Source organism: Hylobates moloch, unplaced genomic scaffold (assembly GCF_009828535.3).
Source record: "Hylobates moloch isolate HMO894 unplaced genomic scaffold, HMol_V3 SCAFFOLD_22, whole genome shotgun sequence".
NCBI lineage: Eukaryota > Metazoa > Chordata > Mammalia > Primates > Hylobatidae > Hylobates > Hylobates moloch.
In genome coordinates this window covers 25,765,295-25,782,651 of record NW_026652297.1, presented here as the reverse complement: position 1 = coordinate 25,782,651, position 17,357 = coordinate 25,765,295, and the positions used below count along the sequence as shown (strand labels likewise).

The 17,357-nt window shown below is 44.7% G+C and overlaps 1 protein-coding gene across 1 annotated transcript; it reads right to left on the bottom strand.

The window, feature by feature from the left end:
• Positions 1–608: 608 nt before the first annotated feature.
• LOC116462097 (26S proteasome regulatory subunit 4-like) lies at positions 609–13,334 on the bottom strand. Its single transcript, XM_058433410.1, is given in 4 exon segments — positions 609–1,469; positions 1,471–1,660; positions 9,447–9,908; positions 13,201–13,334. Coding segments are annotated over 4 exon segments (1,647 nt in total).
• Between the last annotated feature and the right edge of the window lie 4,023 nt (positions 13,335–17,357).

The window sequence follows — 17,357 nt, the reverse complement described above, 5'->3', positions numbered from 1 at the left end:
GCCCTTCTTTCCCTCACTGAATTTCTGCCTTACATAATTTTTTGGCAATGCCCAACAGGTAGAGGAATGGAGGCACAGTGAACTAGGACAGGCTAAGAGGTTAAATGTGCAATATTAGCTCTGTAATGACCCAGAAGACAAGAATGCAGGGTTTTGAATCCAAGAGGAAGTGATGAGTACCAATCCAAGGGTGTCGCCAAATGAAAGAGATAGGAATAACTAAACTGTTTTTCCTACTTTTGCACTCAACACTCAAAACGATACTTCATGTCTGACACCGGATGTGTCAGGGTTTACCAAGCAGTTCTCCAATGGACCTCAACTGGGTGTCCTAAAAGTTAGCCCAATTCTAACACTACCTACAAGCAGTCAGCATCCATTCCCATAAGTTAAGGGCTCAGTTCCACAAGACTGCCTCCACTTCACATGCCTGTTGTGAGTCTCAGGTTGACCAGCTATAAATCAGAGTTCTCTCTTATTTTTTTTTTTTTGTGAAAGAGCACGCTTTATTGGGAAGCAGACTGCTTCACAGTGACCAACAGACAGGCCACCCAATGGGCACTTACACATCGTACTCCAAAAGACACAGGATGTTTTGCTAATAAAAATCAATGAGAACAGGGATTCCTCTGGGCAACTCCCCCAACCTCATCCCTTTCAGGGATTGAGAAATCTCCCAACCAGTTTCCTGATGGCAGCCATGGTTCATTAGAGATACAGCCCCCAGGGGTGCCTTCCTGTTTCTTATAAAGAACATTTTCTTTAGATTTTTTGAAGTCTTCATTTGTTACTTTCATTCTACGTTCTCTTAAGGCCATCAGACCAGTTTCTGTACAGATTGCCTTGATGTCAGCACCAGAGAGGTCATCTTTAGCCATGATCAAGTCATCCAGGGTTACATCATCAGCCAGCGTCATCCTGCTTGTGTGAATCTGAAAGATGCGCTTCTTCGTCTTTTCATCAGGCAGGGGGAACTCAATCTTCCTGTCAATGTGGCCCGGTCTGATTAGTTCTGGATCCAAAGTTTCTATTCGGTTTGTGGCCATGATAACTTTCACATCTCCCCTAGAATCAAATCCATCCAACTAGTTCAGCAGTTCCAACATTGTTCGCTGATTTTCTCTCTCACCACCAGAATTGGAGTCATATCTTTTTGTCCCAATGGCATCAATTTCATCAGTAAACATGATGGACGGTGCATGTTCTTCAGCAACTCGAAACAATTCCTGTACCAGTTTGGGCCCATCACCTAGGTACTTCTGAGTAAGTTCAGAGCCAACCACTCTCAAGAAAGTGGCTGAGGTTTGGTTTGCTACTGCTTTGGCTAACAAGGTTTTACCTGTGCCAGGTGGACCATAGAGAATGACCCCCTTAGGAGGCTTTATACCCATCTCTTCATAATATTCAGGATGGGTGAGAGGAAGCTCCACAGATTCCTTAATTTCCTGAATTTGGTTGTCTAACCCCCCCAATATCCACATAGGTCTCCTGGAGGGCCTTTTCCACCTTCATCATTGTGACCAGGGGATCCGTGTCATCCATCAGCACCCCTATCACGGCATGCACCTTGTGGTTGAGCAGGACTGAGCGGCCAGGTTCCAGCAGATCCTTGTCTACAAATGAAAGAATGCTGACATAGTGTTTAGGTTCAATTAATTTACTAGGATGGCTCACAGAATGTAAAGAAACACCTTACTTCTGTGTACTCATTTATTATAAAGGATACCACAAAGGATACAGATGGACAGTCAGATGAAAGAGATGCACAGGGCAAGGTAGGGGAGAAGGGGCGTGGAGCTTCCATGGATACATGGATAGTTCCTTGCACACCTTGGAGCTATCCAAAGTGTGCCACCCTCTAGGAAATTCCATGCATTCAGCAATCCAGAAACCTTCTGAACTTTGTTCTTTTGGGTTTGATGGAGGCTTTATTATGTAAGCATGATTGCTTAAATCATTGGCCTTTGGTGAGCAATTCAACCTTCAGCCCTTCTTCCCTCCTCAGAGGTTGGAGGAGTGGGACCGAAAGGTCCAACACTCTAATCACATGGCTGGTTCCTGAAGCTATCCAGGAGCCCACCAGGAGTCACCTCATTAAAAACAAAAGATGTTTCTATCACCCAGGAAATTCCAAGGGAGGCAGGGGCTCTGTGTTAGAAGCTCCTGTCTCTGGGGAAATTACAAAGGTCTTAGGAGCTCTGTGTCAGGATGTGGGGCCAAAGGCCAAATATTAGAATAAAAAATCTCCAAGTTTCCCTACCCATAAGAGTTTTAGGAGCTCTATGTCAAGAACTGGACAGCAACATATATATATTTCTTATTATTTCACACCAAGGGACTCAGGGGTGAGGCAGACAAGTCGTTATAGACAGCAAAGGCCCAGATCTCAGCCTGACGTCAAGCACTGGTGCATCCGGACTTAGGGAAGTGGAAGTGCCAAAGCAGCCAGGGAGCATCAAAGGAGTGGGGCACAGGCTCCCAGGTCTGGAAGGGTGGCTGACACTGAGACCCCCAGATGGGGAGCCACGCCAGGTTGAAAGGGCCTGCTTGATAAAGGGTTTCCCTAAAAACCACCAAGGTCAAGGGGTCTAAAATTCAAATGTCTCCAGGGGCAAGGCAAGTAATAAAACAATAGCTAGGATGTCCTTACAGTAAAGCAAGCTAGGTTCAGGAAAAATTCCTGAGTACTCTATTTGGAAATTAAGCAGCAACATTGCTTCACTTCCTTCAAAAAAATATATACTTGTCCCTGGATTGAGATCTTTGCTTTCTAGGTCTATTTTTGTTTTCCTACTTTTAATGGAGATTGTGGAGACAAAAGTATACATGTTCTTTGAAAAAATGGCAAATCCTATTGGGCCTCTTTCCACAAGTGGTGAGGATCAAATTGTAGAGTATGTCCCCTGACATACACTGTTTAAAGGAAGCTGACTGCTGTTACTCCACACCTGTAGACTGCCATCATGTTGAACATCGGCTCAATTCTGTCAGACCTTCAGATGTTTTTAAGAAAGTCAAAATTTGGATTTTTAGGTGAAATCTCCAAATATTTAAATGTTGGCTTTTAAGAAAAAAAGTCATAAAATACATACAAAATATGTCAGTCATCTACAAGTGTGTGACTTCTATAGTGGATGGAGGCAGTGGCTTTGGCTTTTAGGAACTGGGGGTGGCCAAGGTAGAGGTTGAAGCTGATTGCTGATTTGTCCTAAAAGAACAGATTGCATAAAAATACCTAGATTCTATAGCATCCATTGCTTGATATATTCAGAAGGCATAGCTTTTTGCAGGCACCCCTCAGTACAGCAGGCAGTATTGACAGGTGCCTGCAGACATAAGCTGCCTGGCATCCACAAGAATTTCCCAAGTGTATGTAAGGCTTGGGTGGGAGAAAGTAAAACATTTTGACATTAGGCTGAGCTTCTCTATTTTCCAATATACTATGCATACTATTCCCCGTAGGAATCAATGCTTATGAATTCATTAAGTCCTGGAGACTGTGATATTTGGCTGAATACAAAAACAATCGGCTCCAACCAGAACATAAATTGCAATGTAGAAAAACTTTTGTAATTTAATTTTCAGGTGAATATAAAGAGGTTGTATGTGACTATAGCTTCAATGCACTAATAATAGGATGCAAATGAGGTAGGAACATATTCATTCTCAGGAGGTGGGCAGGAGGGGTGGTGAGGGAGAGACAGCTTGCTGGTTGGAAGAAAGGCCACCTCTGTCCATTCTGTATCTATGTAAAGCCAATAAAAGGAAAGTGAACCAAGTGTCTAGGCTACTAATTACTGATTTAATATTAAAATGCAGGTTTCCCACTGCTGAGATCCAACTTGGCTAATTTAATAGTAAGAAACTGTGCCTGTGTTTGTGTACGTTCACAGGTGCACTGTGATTTGTGGAGACATCCAGCCACCTTTGCAGGCAGCTGAGCAAACTCTGCTCTGCTGGCTCAGCCTGTGTCTACATGGGCAACCCCGCTTGCTCATTTATATTGAAGACTCATTAGAGCAGTCAAACAACCCTGGATTTGCTTTTCCTGAGCAATTGAACTGAGCAGATACATTAAATCTGTATTTTGGCTCAATGTAGGATTAGCCATCCCTTCCCTTCTCTTAAGGACTGTCTAAGAAAAGACAGTCCTTAAAGAAATAAGAACACAGCACTCTGAGGTCCTTGGAGAATCTGCTGGGTATCCCACTGTGCAAGGCAAGTCATGCTGAGCGCCTGATGGTGAGGACACTACCTTCCTACTCTGCTCTCTCTCAGACATCTCTGCACCCTGGTTCTCGGGCATCCAGGCTCCCAGGGGATATGGTCATGCTTTGTCCTTTTTAAGGAAAAATCCATGTTACAGGAACACAGCCTTGGTAGAAGCCTTCAGGGCCACACTCTCACTTTATGCTGCAAAAAACTGAGGGGAGAGAGCGAGAGAACGAGAGCGAGCAAGCTTGTCCAACATCAACTCCTTAATCTAAGGCTTCTGATTTCAAGCTAGCTCTGTTTCCCAAGCTACTGTCCCTTAAGAAATCTGTTCCTGGCATGCCTCACTTTGGCTCTCTAGGGTCAAGTCCACTCTAGGTTGAAATGTTTGGACTTTTGGGGGACTTTTCAGTCTCCTCTAGTCTTTGGAGAACATATGCTTCCAATGTTTCTTTCTAAGAATCATCCAGGAGGCTGGGTCTTCTGAGCCGCTTTAGGGGGCATGCAGAGTGTGGGGTAGGCTCAGTCCTACCATGGGGCCCAGCGGGGTGACACATGAGCCCCTCCCCTCCAGAGTCGTTTAGAGGAGATGACGCTGTTGCTGGGGAAAATGTTTCTTGCACCTCTGTCCACTGACCCCTTCTTTACCCACCCACAACTTCACCACTTTTAGCTCCCCTTCTTTCTGGAAGAGCAAGGTGCTTTCTTCTTTGTGGATAAATCTAGTGTCCCTTGATTAATAATACATCAGGAATCGACCAGGGTGACAGATGTACATAGTGGCTAAAGATGCAGCTGCTGGTGTCAGACCCAGTTTGAGTTCTAGCTCTGACACTTATTAGCTGTGTGATCCCAGCTAATTTTCTTAGTGTCTTTGAATCTATTTTTCTAGACATAACATTGGAAGTAATAATATTCTTGGTTGCTATGAGGATTAAATGTGATAATGCATGTAAAGTACTTAGAATAGTGCCTGGCACATAGTAAGCATCCTGTAAACATTCTTTACAAATAGTATATCGTATTAGTATACTGTCCTCTGCAGAAGCACCTGCATTTTCAGAGAGACCTGGCTGTGAGAAGGTGATGCTTAACAGGATGCCGCACCTGATCATAAGCATTTGGGTATCGGGCACCATCAGAAGGTCTTTATTTTGGAGGAGAGACTTATTGGAGCACCTCAACATTCTCCCACTGGATCCCTGGCATTACTCTGTGCATAAAGCCAGGCAAGCCGAGGCGGCAGATGCCTAGTGAATGGGCCAGAGTTGTCTTTGTGAACCACAAACAAAGTAGCCCAAAAGGAGAAGTCACAGCAACAGAGAGCTCAGCTGGGAGTTTCTCGGGAAGCTGGAGGCAGCCCAGGTCCTCGTGTTCCTAGAGCTTTCCGCCCCTCCTTCCTGGATTTTTTCCAGCCCTAAGCGGTTCTATTTTTCAGCTTTGGCTCTTGCCTGACATTTGAAGGATGAGCTATTAACGATACTAAATTAATAACGGTTATAGAGTATATTTGAGAAGATCATAAAAAAATCAGTAATGTCATCATGTCAAGCAAAGTTTCTGATGGTTTTTTTTAAATTATGCATGTCTTTTATTTTTTTCCCTTCCAACATTGATCCAGAGCTTTCAGAGGGACATTAATCTACCTGACCACATCAGAATCCTTAATTATTCACATCCAGCAATATATCTAATTCTACAGAAATTCCCCATGGTCTTGCCATTGTTGACGTGGAACCCGGCAGCTCAGCTCTGTCCATCTGCTCACCAAGCCCAGACCCTCACACCCCTCAAAGACACAAGCTACCTCCCTGACTTCTTCTCTGCTTTGACACACAGATGCCCAAGCTTACAATTCAGGGAAGCATAATTTCTCCTAGTGTGATAACTGTAGAGGCGATTTCCCCCTTGGGGAAGGACAAGATGGGGTTGAGGAAAGGATAGTGAACTTACTGAGTGTGAGCCCTCATCTGCAGGACTCTGGAGCTGGAGACCCTGAGCAAGTAGTTCAGACTTCCGCCTCTGCTTGTGCCTTAGTCAAATGAACTCTGTGACTGCCTCACTGAGCTCAGTGCTGATGATAGCCAATTAAAGTCACAGAAAGCCCATTTTAGACCAGCAAAGCCAGGGAAATGCGAAAGAATAAAGAAAATACTAATGCTGGTAATGACAGTCATGACAATATGAGATAGAATCACTCAGTGGCTGGCGAGTCCTTTGCTGGAGAGAGTGGAAGACTCTCCCAGTTGCTGAGAGGGGCAGACAAAAGTGCAGAGCTTCACTGCATAGGCATCTTTTAGTGGAGAAAACAGTTACTATGGTGTTGCTTTGTATAAAGCCTTCATAGGGCAGCTTCCCAATGCTCTCAAGTACGTAGGGAGGGAGGCTAGGGCAGAACAGTTCAAATTGGCAGTGTGAGTGAGCTCAGATGCCCCATTCCTCTGTCCTCCACAAGGCGATGGGCAGGACAGGTAGGATCTCAAAATCGGTTCCATTCTGTGTCTCTTTGTCTCTCTCCTCTCTAGCTTACTCCCCATCTCCTCCCTTTTCCTCTCCCTCCTGTTCTCTTCTCCTTTCTTCCTCCCTCCTTTTCTCCAATCAACACATGATCTGCTAAATGTCACTCAACAAGCATCTAGTGAGAGTTTTGACTGTGTCATTTGAGGACTGGAAATCACTGCTGCCGTTAGGGAGGCTTGGAATCTAGTTCAGAAGACAAGACTCATTCAGGGCTACTAGGGAGGGCCGAAGGATTCACTGCCTCAATTTCAGGAACTCAGACTTATCAAGGCATGTTTCTAAAATTATTTTTTACTATGACCTCAAAAGAAACCTCTGCAAAACAAACAAGAGGTTTTGGGAATTGGTAGTTAACTCTAGAAGAGTTGTATTTGGACCCTCTGATACGGTTTGGCTGTGTCCCACCCAAATCTCATCTTGAACTGTAGCTCCCATAATTCCCATATGCTGTGGGAGGGACCTTATGGGAGATAATTGAATCTTGAGGGCAGTGTCCCCCATACTGCTCTCGTAGTAGTGAATAAGTCTGACGAGATCTGATGGTTTTGTAAGGGATTTCCCCTTTCACTTGGCTTTCTCTCTTGCCTGCTGCCATGTAAGGCATGACTTTGCTCCTCCTCACCTTCTGCCATGATTGTGAGGCCTCCCTAACCATGTGGAACTGTGAGTCCATTAAACCTCTTTTTCTTTATAAATTACTCAGTCTGGGGTACGTCTTCTCAGCAGCATGAAAACAGACTAATACACCCTCCAACAGGAGGGGAAGGCAGGCATTACTTGGTAGGCGGGGAACTGACTACAAGCAAGGAAATGGTTGGTGCTGCCTGGGCCCATGCATCAGTGGACTGGAAGGAAGGAAGGAGTAAGGCTTTTATTGGGGCAGGGGAAGCGAGTCACCACGAAGAACCATTCAAATGTTCTCACCCTAGCCCAAGGTCAACTACTCATTCCTAGTTCCTAGAATCCATATTCAGTATATTCTTGTAAGTAAATGAATAAATGCATGCATGAAAGGCTGCCTTGAATAAAAGAGGTAGAACAGTGGAAGTACAAGAGTTCAAAAAGCATAGCTATCCAAGGGCCTAAAAGTATTGTAGCTCTAGTAGGAGAAGTTTAATGGGGAGAGATGGCAACGCTAGCCCCACAATCGCACCCATATCAACTCATGTTCGTAGGAGAAACTGACCAGCAGTTGAAATTCCAATTCTGACTGGGGAGCTTAAAAAATATTGATCTTAGCCTCAGTGACTGATTTAATTGGTCTGGGGTGTGGCCTGGACTTTGGGCATTTTAATAGGTCTCCAGCGATCCTAATGAACAGATAGATAGATTTCGGAATCATCAGTTCAGGAAGAAAATAAGACTAGTTGAAACTAGGGTTTGTACTGGGAAGCCATGGTAGGGTGTTTTATTGAGTGACTTATAATAAACCCATTTTCTCAAGAAAATTATAGGTCTGGGAATGTAGGTTTGTTCTGAAAGGAAATGAGAAGTGTCCGCAAATAAATGGATTCCACATGTACAGCTACAGTTCCCGTGGAATCCTCTAAGGTCAGTCACATCCTTACATAACCCTAGGCTGGAGTCACAAGGTCACGTCTCAGCCCTATAAGCAGCCATAAGACTCCAAGTTAGCAAGCGTTAACTTTTACTGCACACCTACTCTCTTGGACTCAGAGAGGGCCAAATCCACTCACACTATATATTTTAATGTTCCCAGAAACCCTTAAAGGTGGGAACTCCAGGGTAGACATATAAGAGGCAGTGGAGTTCCAGTTTAGACGCCGCTTCCTTAGAGGGACTTCCCTGAAGTCCAGAGAAGGCTTGGTTGAGAATTCTCACTGCTTTCCACCTGCTGAGAGCAATCTGCTAATGACTTCTAATTACCATGTTGTTGCCATCCTCGTTGGAGTCCATGAGAGGAGAAACCCGTGTGTTTTCTTCAACCTCATCTTGGTATCTCTGCTGCCTGACGTAAGGCTTGGATTCGAGTAGTGGCTCTCTAAGCCTATATAAAGAGGACGGCTACAAATAAATGAATTAATGAATTATTATATAGTTCCAGGCACTGGCATGAATAGGAAGAGAAGCTATTCGGTTGGTATGGAACACATTCCTGGTGTCACAAATGACACTACAGGGGCAGCCACAGTGTAAAACTAAGCTGAATGAGTTTGTAGCAAATGTGCCATTCTTTCCCATGAGTCCCTGACAGCCCCATCTTCCATTCAGCACTACAGGGCCTTGTGGGTAAAGAAATGCACTTTGCTGCCACAGGGGAGTGAGTCTGAGGCTCTTCAGGCAGCAGCTGGATTTGAAGGCTTTCTTTTCTGCTCTGGGATTAGGGGACCGAAGGACCCTGGACCACAGACTTTAAAGAAGCCCTCACTCTCAGGTGCTCATCCTGCCCTCACATGCCCCTGAGGGCCTGCACCTCCTTTAGGTCCTGCCTCATAGGCACCTGTCCTTTCTCACCCTAGTCCGGGCCTTGCTATGACTTCATAAAGAGCACACAGGAGTTGGAGCCAAATGAACCTGGTTGCAGTGAGAGGGTTCGGCCCCAGCAGCCAAATGCCCTTGAGCAGGCCTCATCTGGAAAATAATGACTGGGTCTCAAAGGATGACGAAGGGGAATAAATGAGCAGTGTGTTTCAATGAGACAGTATCGGTGAGTGAGTCTAATGCTATTTGAACCAGTTTATCAGTTCCATCACATGCAGTATCCCTCTCGCCGCAGCCATTCAAAAGGAGAAGCTATTGCGATGGGTGGCAGGTGAGGGAGGGTCTGGGAGAGTAGCTGTCCATAGTGGTGGCTGCGCCCATCGCTGTAGCAATGCTCCATGTCCAGCCAGCACTTCTGACCAAAAGACCAACCACCTTCCTTTCTCTCGCGGCATTCTGTAGTTCTGTCTGTCTGCTTGCCAGGAACCTCCTGTCCTACCCACTTTGCCAGGTCTCTGGTTTCTAATGTAGGCTCCATCCTTTCTCCATCTAGCAGCAGAAGGGGGGCGCAGCTTGGCGGCAGGGGTGGGTGCTGTGGCACTTCCAGTTCCACAGTCAGCTGTGGACCTGAGCTTTGCAAACTGCCAGGGGAGAGCTCATTCACCAGCATTGAGTGGAACCATGACTGGCCACTCACCTGGTCACCATTGTCCGACTGCAGGCCCAGGCCAGCGCTGCAAGATCATCATCACCCCAGAACAAGAGGCATTTCCCTCTCCAACACTTCCCACCATCAGTGGTGTCCAGCAGCTCCACACTGCTGCCCATTTTCCCCTCTTAGAGTTTCCTTGCTGCCCTTCATATATTTGGTGATTTTTGTGGATAGTCCCAATTTCAAATACTCTCTCCCTCTGGAGCAAAGCTTGGCAAGCTCCTCACTCAACCCATCTTCTTCTTCGTTTTGTTCATGCTGTTCCTTAGCATGGAGTGGCCCTAGCTCCCATCTGCCAAAGCTAGCAGATGCTATCAGTGTCCCATTCATATCCCCTCAGCCTACCTGCCCACAGTCCTCAGCTCTCTGTGTCTCTTGGCCTGAGAACATTCTCTGGCCAAGGGAATGTCAGAAAGTTCCTGACAGGAAGCACTATCAATTCTATGGGGCACTGGAATGAGCAGATATACACCTCAGCTTCCTGGCCCTTCGGCAGGGTTAAGCCAAGCTGCAAACAGGGGTGGCTTGCACAACAATGGACATTTTCTGGGCCTTGTTGCCTGTCCTGACTCAAATTCTCACTCTCTCCCTTGTGCTTGATGAGAACATCTGTGCATCTCTCAGGCAAACTCCTTTTGCCCAGCCTTTGTCTGCCTCTGGAGGCATTGAGGCTGGGACACCCAGGATGCTCATCCTCCTGGACCCATCGCAGCCTCAGCTCCTCCATGGCCTCATCTACGGGCCTTTCCCACATCCTGTGCCTCCTCCTTACCCCAGCATGTCACTGAGACAGTGCAGTCTAAACTGTCCTTACATCCTGCTCAGGGTTACCTTGATGTTATTCTCCATCTGGCAGAGGCCCACAACTTCTGCTCCTTTGTAATCCCCCAGCACTGGCACTGGCAGTGCATACCTGGGGCCTGGGAACACCTTGATTGTAGGTGTTCACGGAGGCACAATGCCCTGCTTAGGAGAAAGGCAATGGTTTATCTTTTCATCTGAATAGCACTTGACAGTTTATCAGCATTATTACATTTACTTGTTACCGCATTTGATTCCAACAAAGCACAAGTTTGTTACTTTTCTCATGTGAAAAGTGAGTGGATGAGGCTAGAGGGGTGGTGAGTTTCTGATGGTCACGTAGCTAAGTGTTTAGAGGCATGTCCTGAGCTCTTTCCCTCCAAACCTTGCCTCATTCCACGGTGCTGGCTGCTCCCATCTCATGTTCAGATGGTTACAGTGGGTCCTCACGATGACTCTGCAAGGCTGCTATTATTACACTCATTCTGCAGATGAGAAAATTGTGACTCAGAGTATAAATTGCTAAAAGACACTCAATCAGAAAGTGGCAGCAGTAAGACTTAAAACTCGGGGACCATGCTCCTATGTGGGAGAGAGAGTATGAGAGAAGCCTTCCCCTGATTCCTTCACCAGCTCTGCTTGTTGCTTTTCTAATGGTTTTGCACATGCATGGAGGGGATTGGAAAAGAAAAAAGCGAATGTGACAATGTAGACACTCTTTTTTTGGAGATGAAGTCTCGCTCTGTCACCCAGGCTGGAGTGCAGTGGCATGATCTCGGCTCAATGCAGCCTCTGCCTCCCAGGTTCAAGCAATTATCCTGCCTCAGTCTCCTGAGCAGCTGAGACTACAGGCGTGTACCACCACACTCGGCTAATTTTTGTATTTTTAGTAGAGATAGGGTTTCACCATGGTGGTCAGGCTGGTCTTGAACTCCTGACCTCGTGATCTGCCCACCTCAGCCTCCCAAAGTGCTGGGATTATAGGCGTGAGCCACTGTGTCCAGCCAACACCGTAGTCACTCTTAATCCCCAAAATCAGTTCTTCTGGCTGGCTTTATGACGCCACGGTGTTTCAGACTTTTATTTTCTCTCTTCCAACACAACATGGTTTGTGGGTTCTGCATTTCTCCCTCCCCCACAAATTTCTACCATGCCTAAGACTGAACAGGTGCTTTCTATTATTGCTGAGTTTGCAAAAGCAGACCTTCACTGTGGGACTGGCAGCAAGAGTTCTAGCCCCACCCCTGCAGGACATGATACTCACAATTCTGTTTCACGATGGAGGAGCATTTCAAGCTTTTTTTCTTTTTTGAGATGGAGCCTCACTCTCTTGCCCAGGCTGGAATGCAGTGGTGTGATCTCGGCTCACTGCACCTCCGCCTTTCAGGTTCATGAGATTCTCCTGCCTCAGCATCCTGAGTAGCTGGGATTACAGGCACCTGCCACCACACCCAGCTAATTTTTGCATTTTTAGTAAAGACGGAGTTTCACCATGTTGGCCAGGTTGGTCTTGATCAAGGTATTTTTGTTGCTTATACCTCTGTGTAAGTATCAGAGCCTTTCTTGGAAAGAGTGACTGGAGCAGGCATTGAGGAAAGACAAAGGACTTGACTTCATGTTTTTGTTTTGTTTGGTTCCTGGTAGGGTAGATAGGCAATGAATGTAATTTGCCAATGAACTCTTTGATGAAAGCACTTAGCCACTATTTGCTTGGCATGCCCAGAATTTATTCTTTTTTTTTTTTCCATAAAACTCCATGTGGAATAATCCAGAGACTAATCAATTAGAAAAGTGTTTTCCACTGTAGTGGAGAAAGTATTTGAAGCCAGCTCAGCTGACTTGATCTCTACAATTTGTTCATTGACTTTATTATTTACTCAGTGTGTGACTCAAAGTAGGTCACCTAACCTTTCTATCCACACCCTCATTGATAAGATGACAACAGCATAATAAAGCTTACAGCTGGTATAGAGTTGGTTCTTGACACATATTTGTTATAGGAATGAATGAATGAATTTCAAGGTCCAGAGTATTAAATGAGATAAATGTGGGTGAAATGCTGTAGATTGGCAACTCATCAACGTTTTTCTTTCAGTCTGGTTTAGAAAGCTAAAAGTCGGTAGGTACCACTGAAGGAGATATTTATGTGGAGAGAGGATGTATGTGGGTTGGAGGTGGGGTGGAAGAGACTGCTGCAAGTGCTAGGTTCTGGAGGAAGAAGCCAGGTGGGAAATCACCTCTCATGGCCTCTCCAGCCAGTGTCCCCAGCTCTGGCTGTCACTTCTTGACAGCCCCCCAAAAATCTTAGGGTGAAAAGTTGTTTACATGACAACACTCCATCCCAAATAAGAGATCCAAGCAGTCACCTTCTCTTCTTCCCTCCCCTTTCAAGCATCAAGTGAAGAGAAATCAGGTTTCTGTATTCTCTCTCCCAGGAGGCAGCTGAGTGACACAGGAAGGAGAGAGAGGGGATGCAGAGATCCTGAATGGGGGCATTTCTTTGAGCTACTGACCTCCTGATTCCATTGCACAGGAGGTACTTGGTCTCCATCGGGCTGGGTCTGAAGTAGCCATGGACACACTGTCTTCTCCATCTTCCACCCATATGGCAGCTGCTGTGAGGAGGGGGGTACCACGTCACTCGCATCTCATCTATTTGGTCTTATCCCAAGGGTCACTTCCTCTTGGAAGTCTTTCCTCACAGCCCCACCTCCAACAGACTAAGGGGCTCTGGTCATGAGCATCCATAGCTGCTGATGGCCCCTTTCCATGGTTTGTAAGGACACTTTGACTGCACTTTTAAGCAAGAAACTTATCTGCCTAATTTACAGCTGAAATCCTGGTGTCCAGCACAGTGCCTGGTACCTAGTAAGTTCTTAGAGCATGCTTGTGGAGCAACGAGATCTGTAAATGCATCTACCACTCCTTCCCTGGCCCTTCCCATCACTCAGGATCACAGAAGGGACCATGTATGAGGAGTTAACGACAGTCTCCAAATGAACCTACAACCCACTCACTTGTACAGACTACTTACGCTCTTGGTGACCTCACAAGAATATTAGGGGAGTAAAGTGGTACAGTGTTTCTACAACATGAAGCTCTTGGGTATTATTGCTACAGAATGAAAGTTTTCTCATGGTGTTTCTTTCAATCCAGTTCTCGAGATCAATGAGTAGCTAATATCAATTAATATTTATTAAGCATTTATAATGGACCAGGCAGTGTGATAAATGCCTTCTGTGCATCATCCTCATTACACTGTTACAGTGACAATGACAGGGAAGCACTACAGTATTTTCCCATTTTGCAGATGAAGCTCCCAGGGCTTAGAGAGGTTAAATAACTTGCCTTCTCCCACCAGACCTTATATTCACAGAGCTTTCCCCTATCCAGAGGCACAGTGACCCAGATTGCCTTTTGAGTATCTTCAATGGCTGTACCTCTGTTCAAAGCAAGATTTACTGACAGAGCTAATCAATTAAGCAATCGTTATTTATTGAGTCCCTCGTGAATTATTCAATATTTATTGAGCAGTATTCATGTAGCTAGCACTTGTTCAATGAGCCACGGAGGATACAAGCGAGGTGTAGGATTCAGCCTTCATCTTCAGGGAGCTTGAAATCTAGCAGGGTGTCGGAGGGGGGAGGTTGACAATGTTAAATTACATGAAGAAATAAGTACTCGCATTTTACATCGATCAGCGCAAATGGCATATTATATTCAAAGAAAGAGAGGAGACAGAGCCTCTCTAATATTCAATATAGTATAAGATTCATGAAAACGGTGGGGCTTAGTATCCTTCAGAAGCAGGTAGCAGTAGGCTAGGAAAAGGGTGGAGAAGGAGGTATTTCAGATGGGAAAAAGCAGCACAGGCAAAAACAGAATGCGCATGGGTTGTTTCAGCACTTAGCACAGAGAGATCCCACTAAATGGAGGGTGCTAGCTAGAGAGTTGTTCTCACAGAAAACATTAAATACAAGAACCCCAGGCTTGCTTCCTCAGCACCCAGCATGGTGCCTAACACAGAGTAAGCACTCCTTATGTGTTTGTTGAACTGAGCTCATAAAAAAAAATAAATAAATAAATAAAGGAGATAGTCAGTCCCTGACCTGCACTAGGAAACTTAGCATCTCGTAGAATGGAAAACACATGTATGTATCTACTTATGGCACAAATGAAAAGTGCTAAGTGCTGATGGTACTATGATAAAAAAAATTTTCCCAGAGTAGGCAATATAATTCCCCCTCTTTGTAAAGCATCTAGAAGTGCTGACAAAATTCAGAAAAGTAACCATATTTTTTAATGCATGCACTGAATTGACAAGAGAACAAGAGAAATCCCTAGAAGTAAAAAATGAAGTGAAAACACAAATCTGAGAATTGGAAGGAGGACAGTTTGATCAATTTGGATGAATTCAAGTACAATGACGCTCCCTCCCTAAAAAATTCCGCTTGCCAGCAGAGACAGCCCATTCTCCTCTACGTAAAACACCAGCTTATCCTTGCTTAAAGACCAGCTAAAGACCTCACATACAGCAGTCATGAAGCTATGCTAAAGTCTTGGGCTTCTGCTAATCCCCAGTGATTGGAACCTCTATTTCCATAGTTGTACAGAGGCAAGAGACAAAATCTGGATCCGTGCAAGGGGCTGGGGGAGTTGAGTTAGAGACTTCCACACAAAGCCAAGACATTGAGTGATCTCACCCTCAATGTAAGATGGGCTACACCCATGATGTGTTGGGTGGCCTCTGATCTCCATCAGGCCTTGCTTTAATTGGTGGACCATAGTACTGTCTGTGATCTTTGGGGATTACTGTCAGCTCTCAGCGAATATTTAGTAATCTACCCCACCAAAGACTGGTTAGTTCCCTTTCTTCCATGCACACAAATCCTAATAAATGGCTATAGGTCTCTGTGGGTGAAGTTTAGGAAATCAAATATGCAGCATAAACTTGCATCAGGGTTGTAGAGTCCTTCCTTAGAGCTACCTAGTCTTTCCTTTAATCAACAGTCTCTGGGTTGGTGAACTGCCTCAGTTCTTAGAATTAGGCGAAGGGCCACAACTTTTGGTGCCAAGATTTGGGTCATCGGTCTTAGAACTTTTTCAGTTCTTTATATCAAGTAAAACATCGCTTTCAGCCCTAGAGACTGAGTTAGTAACAAACTAATTTCATTACTAAGCATTCCACAAATGAATTAAGTTCTACCAAAGACTCTTTTGAAGTCTACCCATTATGATTACCATAAGTCAACCTTAGAGATGTTAAATAACTTGACCTCTCCCATCAAAGAAGGTTATTTAAAGTCTCTGAGCCCCAAGAGCTTCATCTATAAAATGGGAAAATACTGTAGCGCTTCCCTCTGATTGTCACTGTGACAATGCAATGAGGAGGATGCACAGAAAGCATTTTTCATAATGCTTAGTGCATTATAAACGCTTAACAAATATTCATTGATATTAGCTGCTCATTAGGCCCTATTGCATTTTTTTCAGCAAAGGTGCCCACTGTGGTTTTGTTGGTTAAGGGCTGCCCCTCGGCTTCTGCCATTGCTGGGTACCATCATCTCCATCAAAATTACAGAACCATCTACCATGACCCATCCTTCCTACAGAGAACAGACCCTGTAGAGCTTTTCAAGGAGGCTGGCTTCCCCTTCACCAATCTATTTCCCAGTGTGTTTGTTTTGTTTTGTTTTATTGCTGCTGTTTGGTTTTTATTTATTTGTTTGCTTTTTGGTGAAGAAAGTGTCCTCTGAGTCCTCCAGGGAGATATTACAGTGAGGATGAGTGGGTCTCACATGCGACACATCCACTCCAGTTTGCCCATGTCTTTTCAGAGGTTGGATTTCTTCCTCTATGTTATACTGAAGAAATGTGGCTTCATCATTTACTGTAGTTCCACTGATTTCAAGTTGCAATCAACATTCCAAGCACACTGTTAGGGCACTTCTCAGCTGTTCTAGCTAACACACCAAATCTAGAATCTTCATTAAGTGCACTCATATCAATAACAGTGTTTCTTTTTCTCTGATCTGGCACTCCTGAAATCTATTGCCACACAAACTCCTCCGTTTTTTTTTTATTTTTATTTTTCATTTTATTGTTTGAATTAGCTCGACCTTGCCATTCTTTCACTATATAAAATAACAACCATTTCCCTGAGCCCTGTAGGCAATGGGGAGTGGTGAAGGTGGGTCTTAAAAGACATCAATATACTATGCAAGGTTACTGCTTCAGTGGCGGTTTTTAGCTGACCTTTAAGCAAAGATTGGCTGATGTTTTCGGTAGAGGAAGATGGGCTGCTTCTGCTGGTAAGTGGAATTTTTTAAGGAGGGAGCATCTTGGTACTTAAGTTCATCCAAATTGACCAAAATATCCACCTGCCAAAGCTCATATCCCATTCTTCCTTAATCAGTGCCCTCACTTCTACATAAGAAACTTAGGACAGTCATAAATTCAATTTGTGCAGTAATTCTCAAACTACAAGATCAAATTTTGCAATGAATTTTTAGGTACCTTGGTTATATAACTATGGTAGATGAGATAATATTTTAGTGCAATTATAGAAACATCTGGTTTCCTGACATTACCTTGAATGAGAATTTAAAGGACTGAGCTTATCATTTTCTTTCTCTAAGCTTTTCAGGACAGTCATATGTATTCAGCCCAC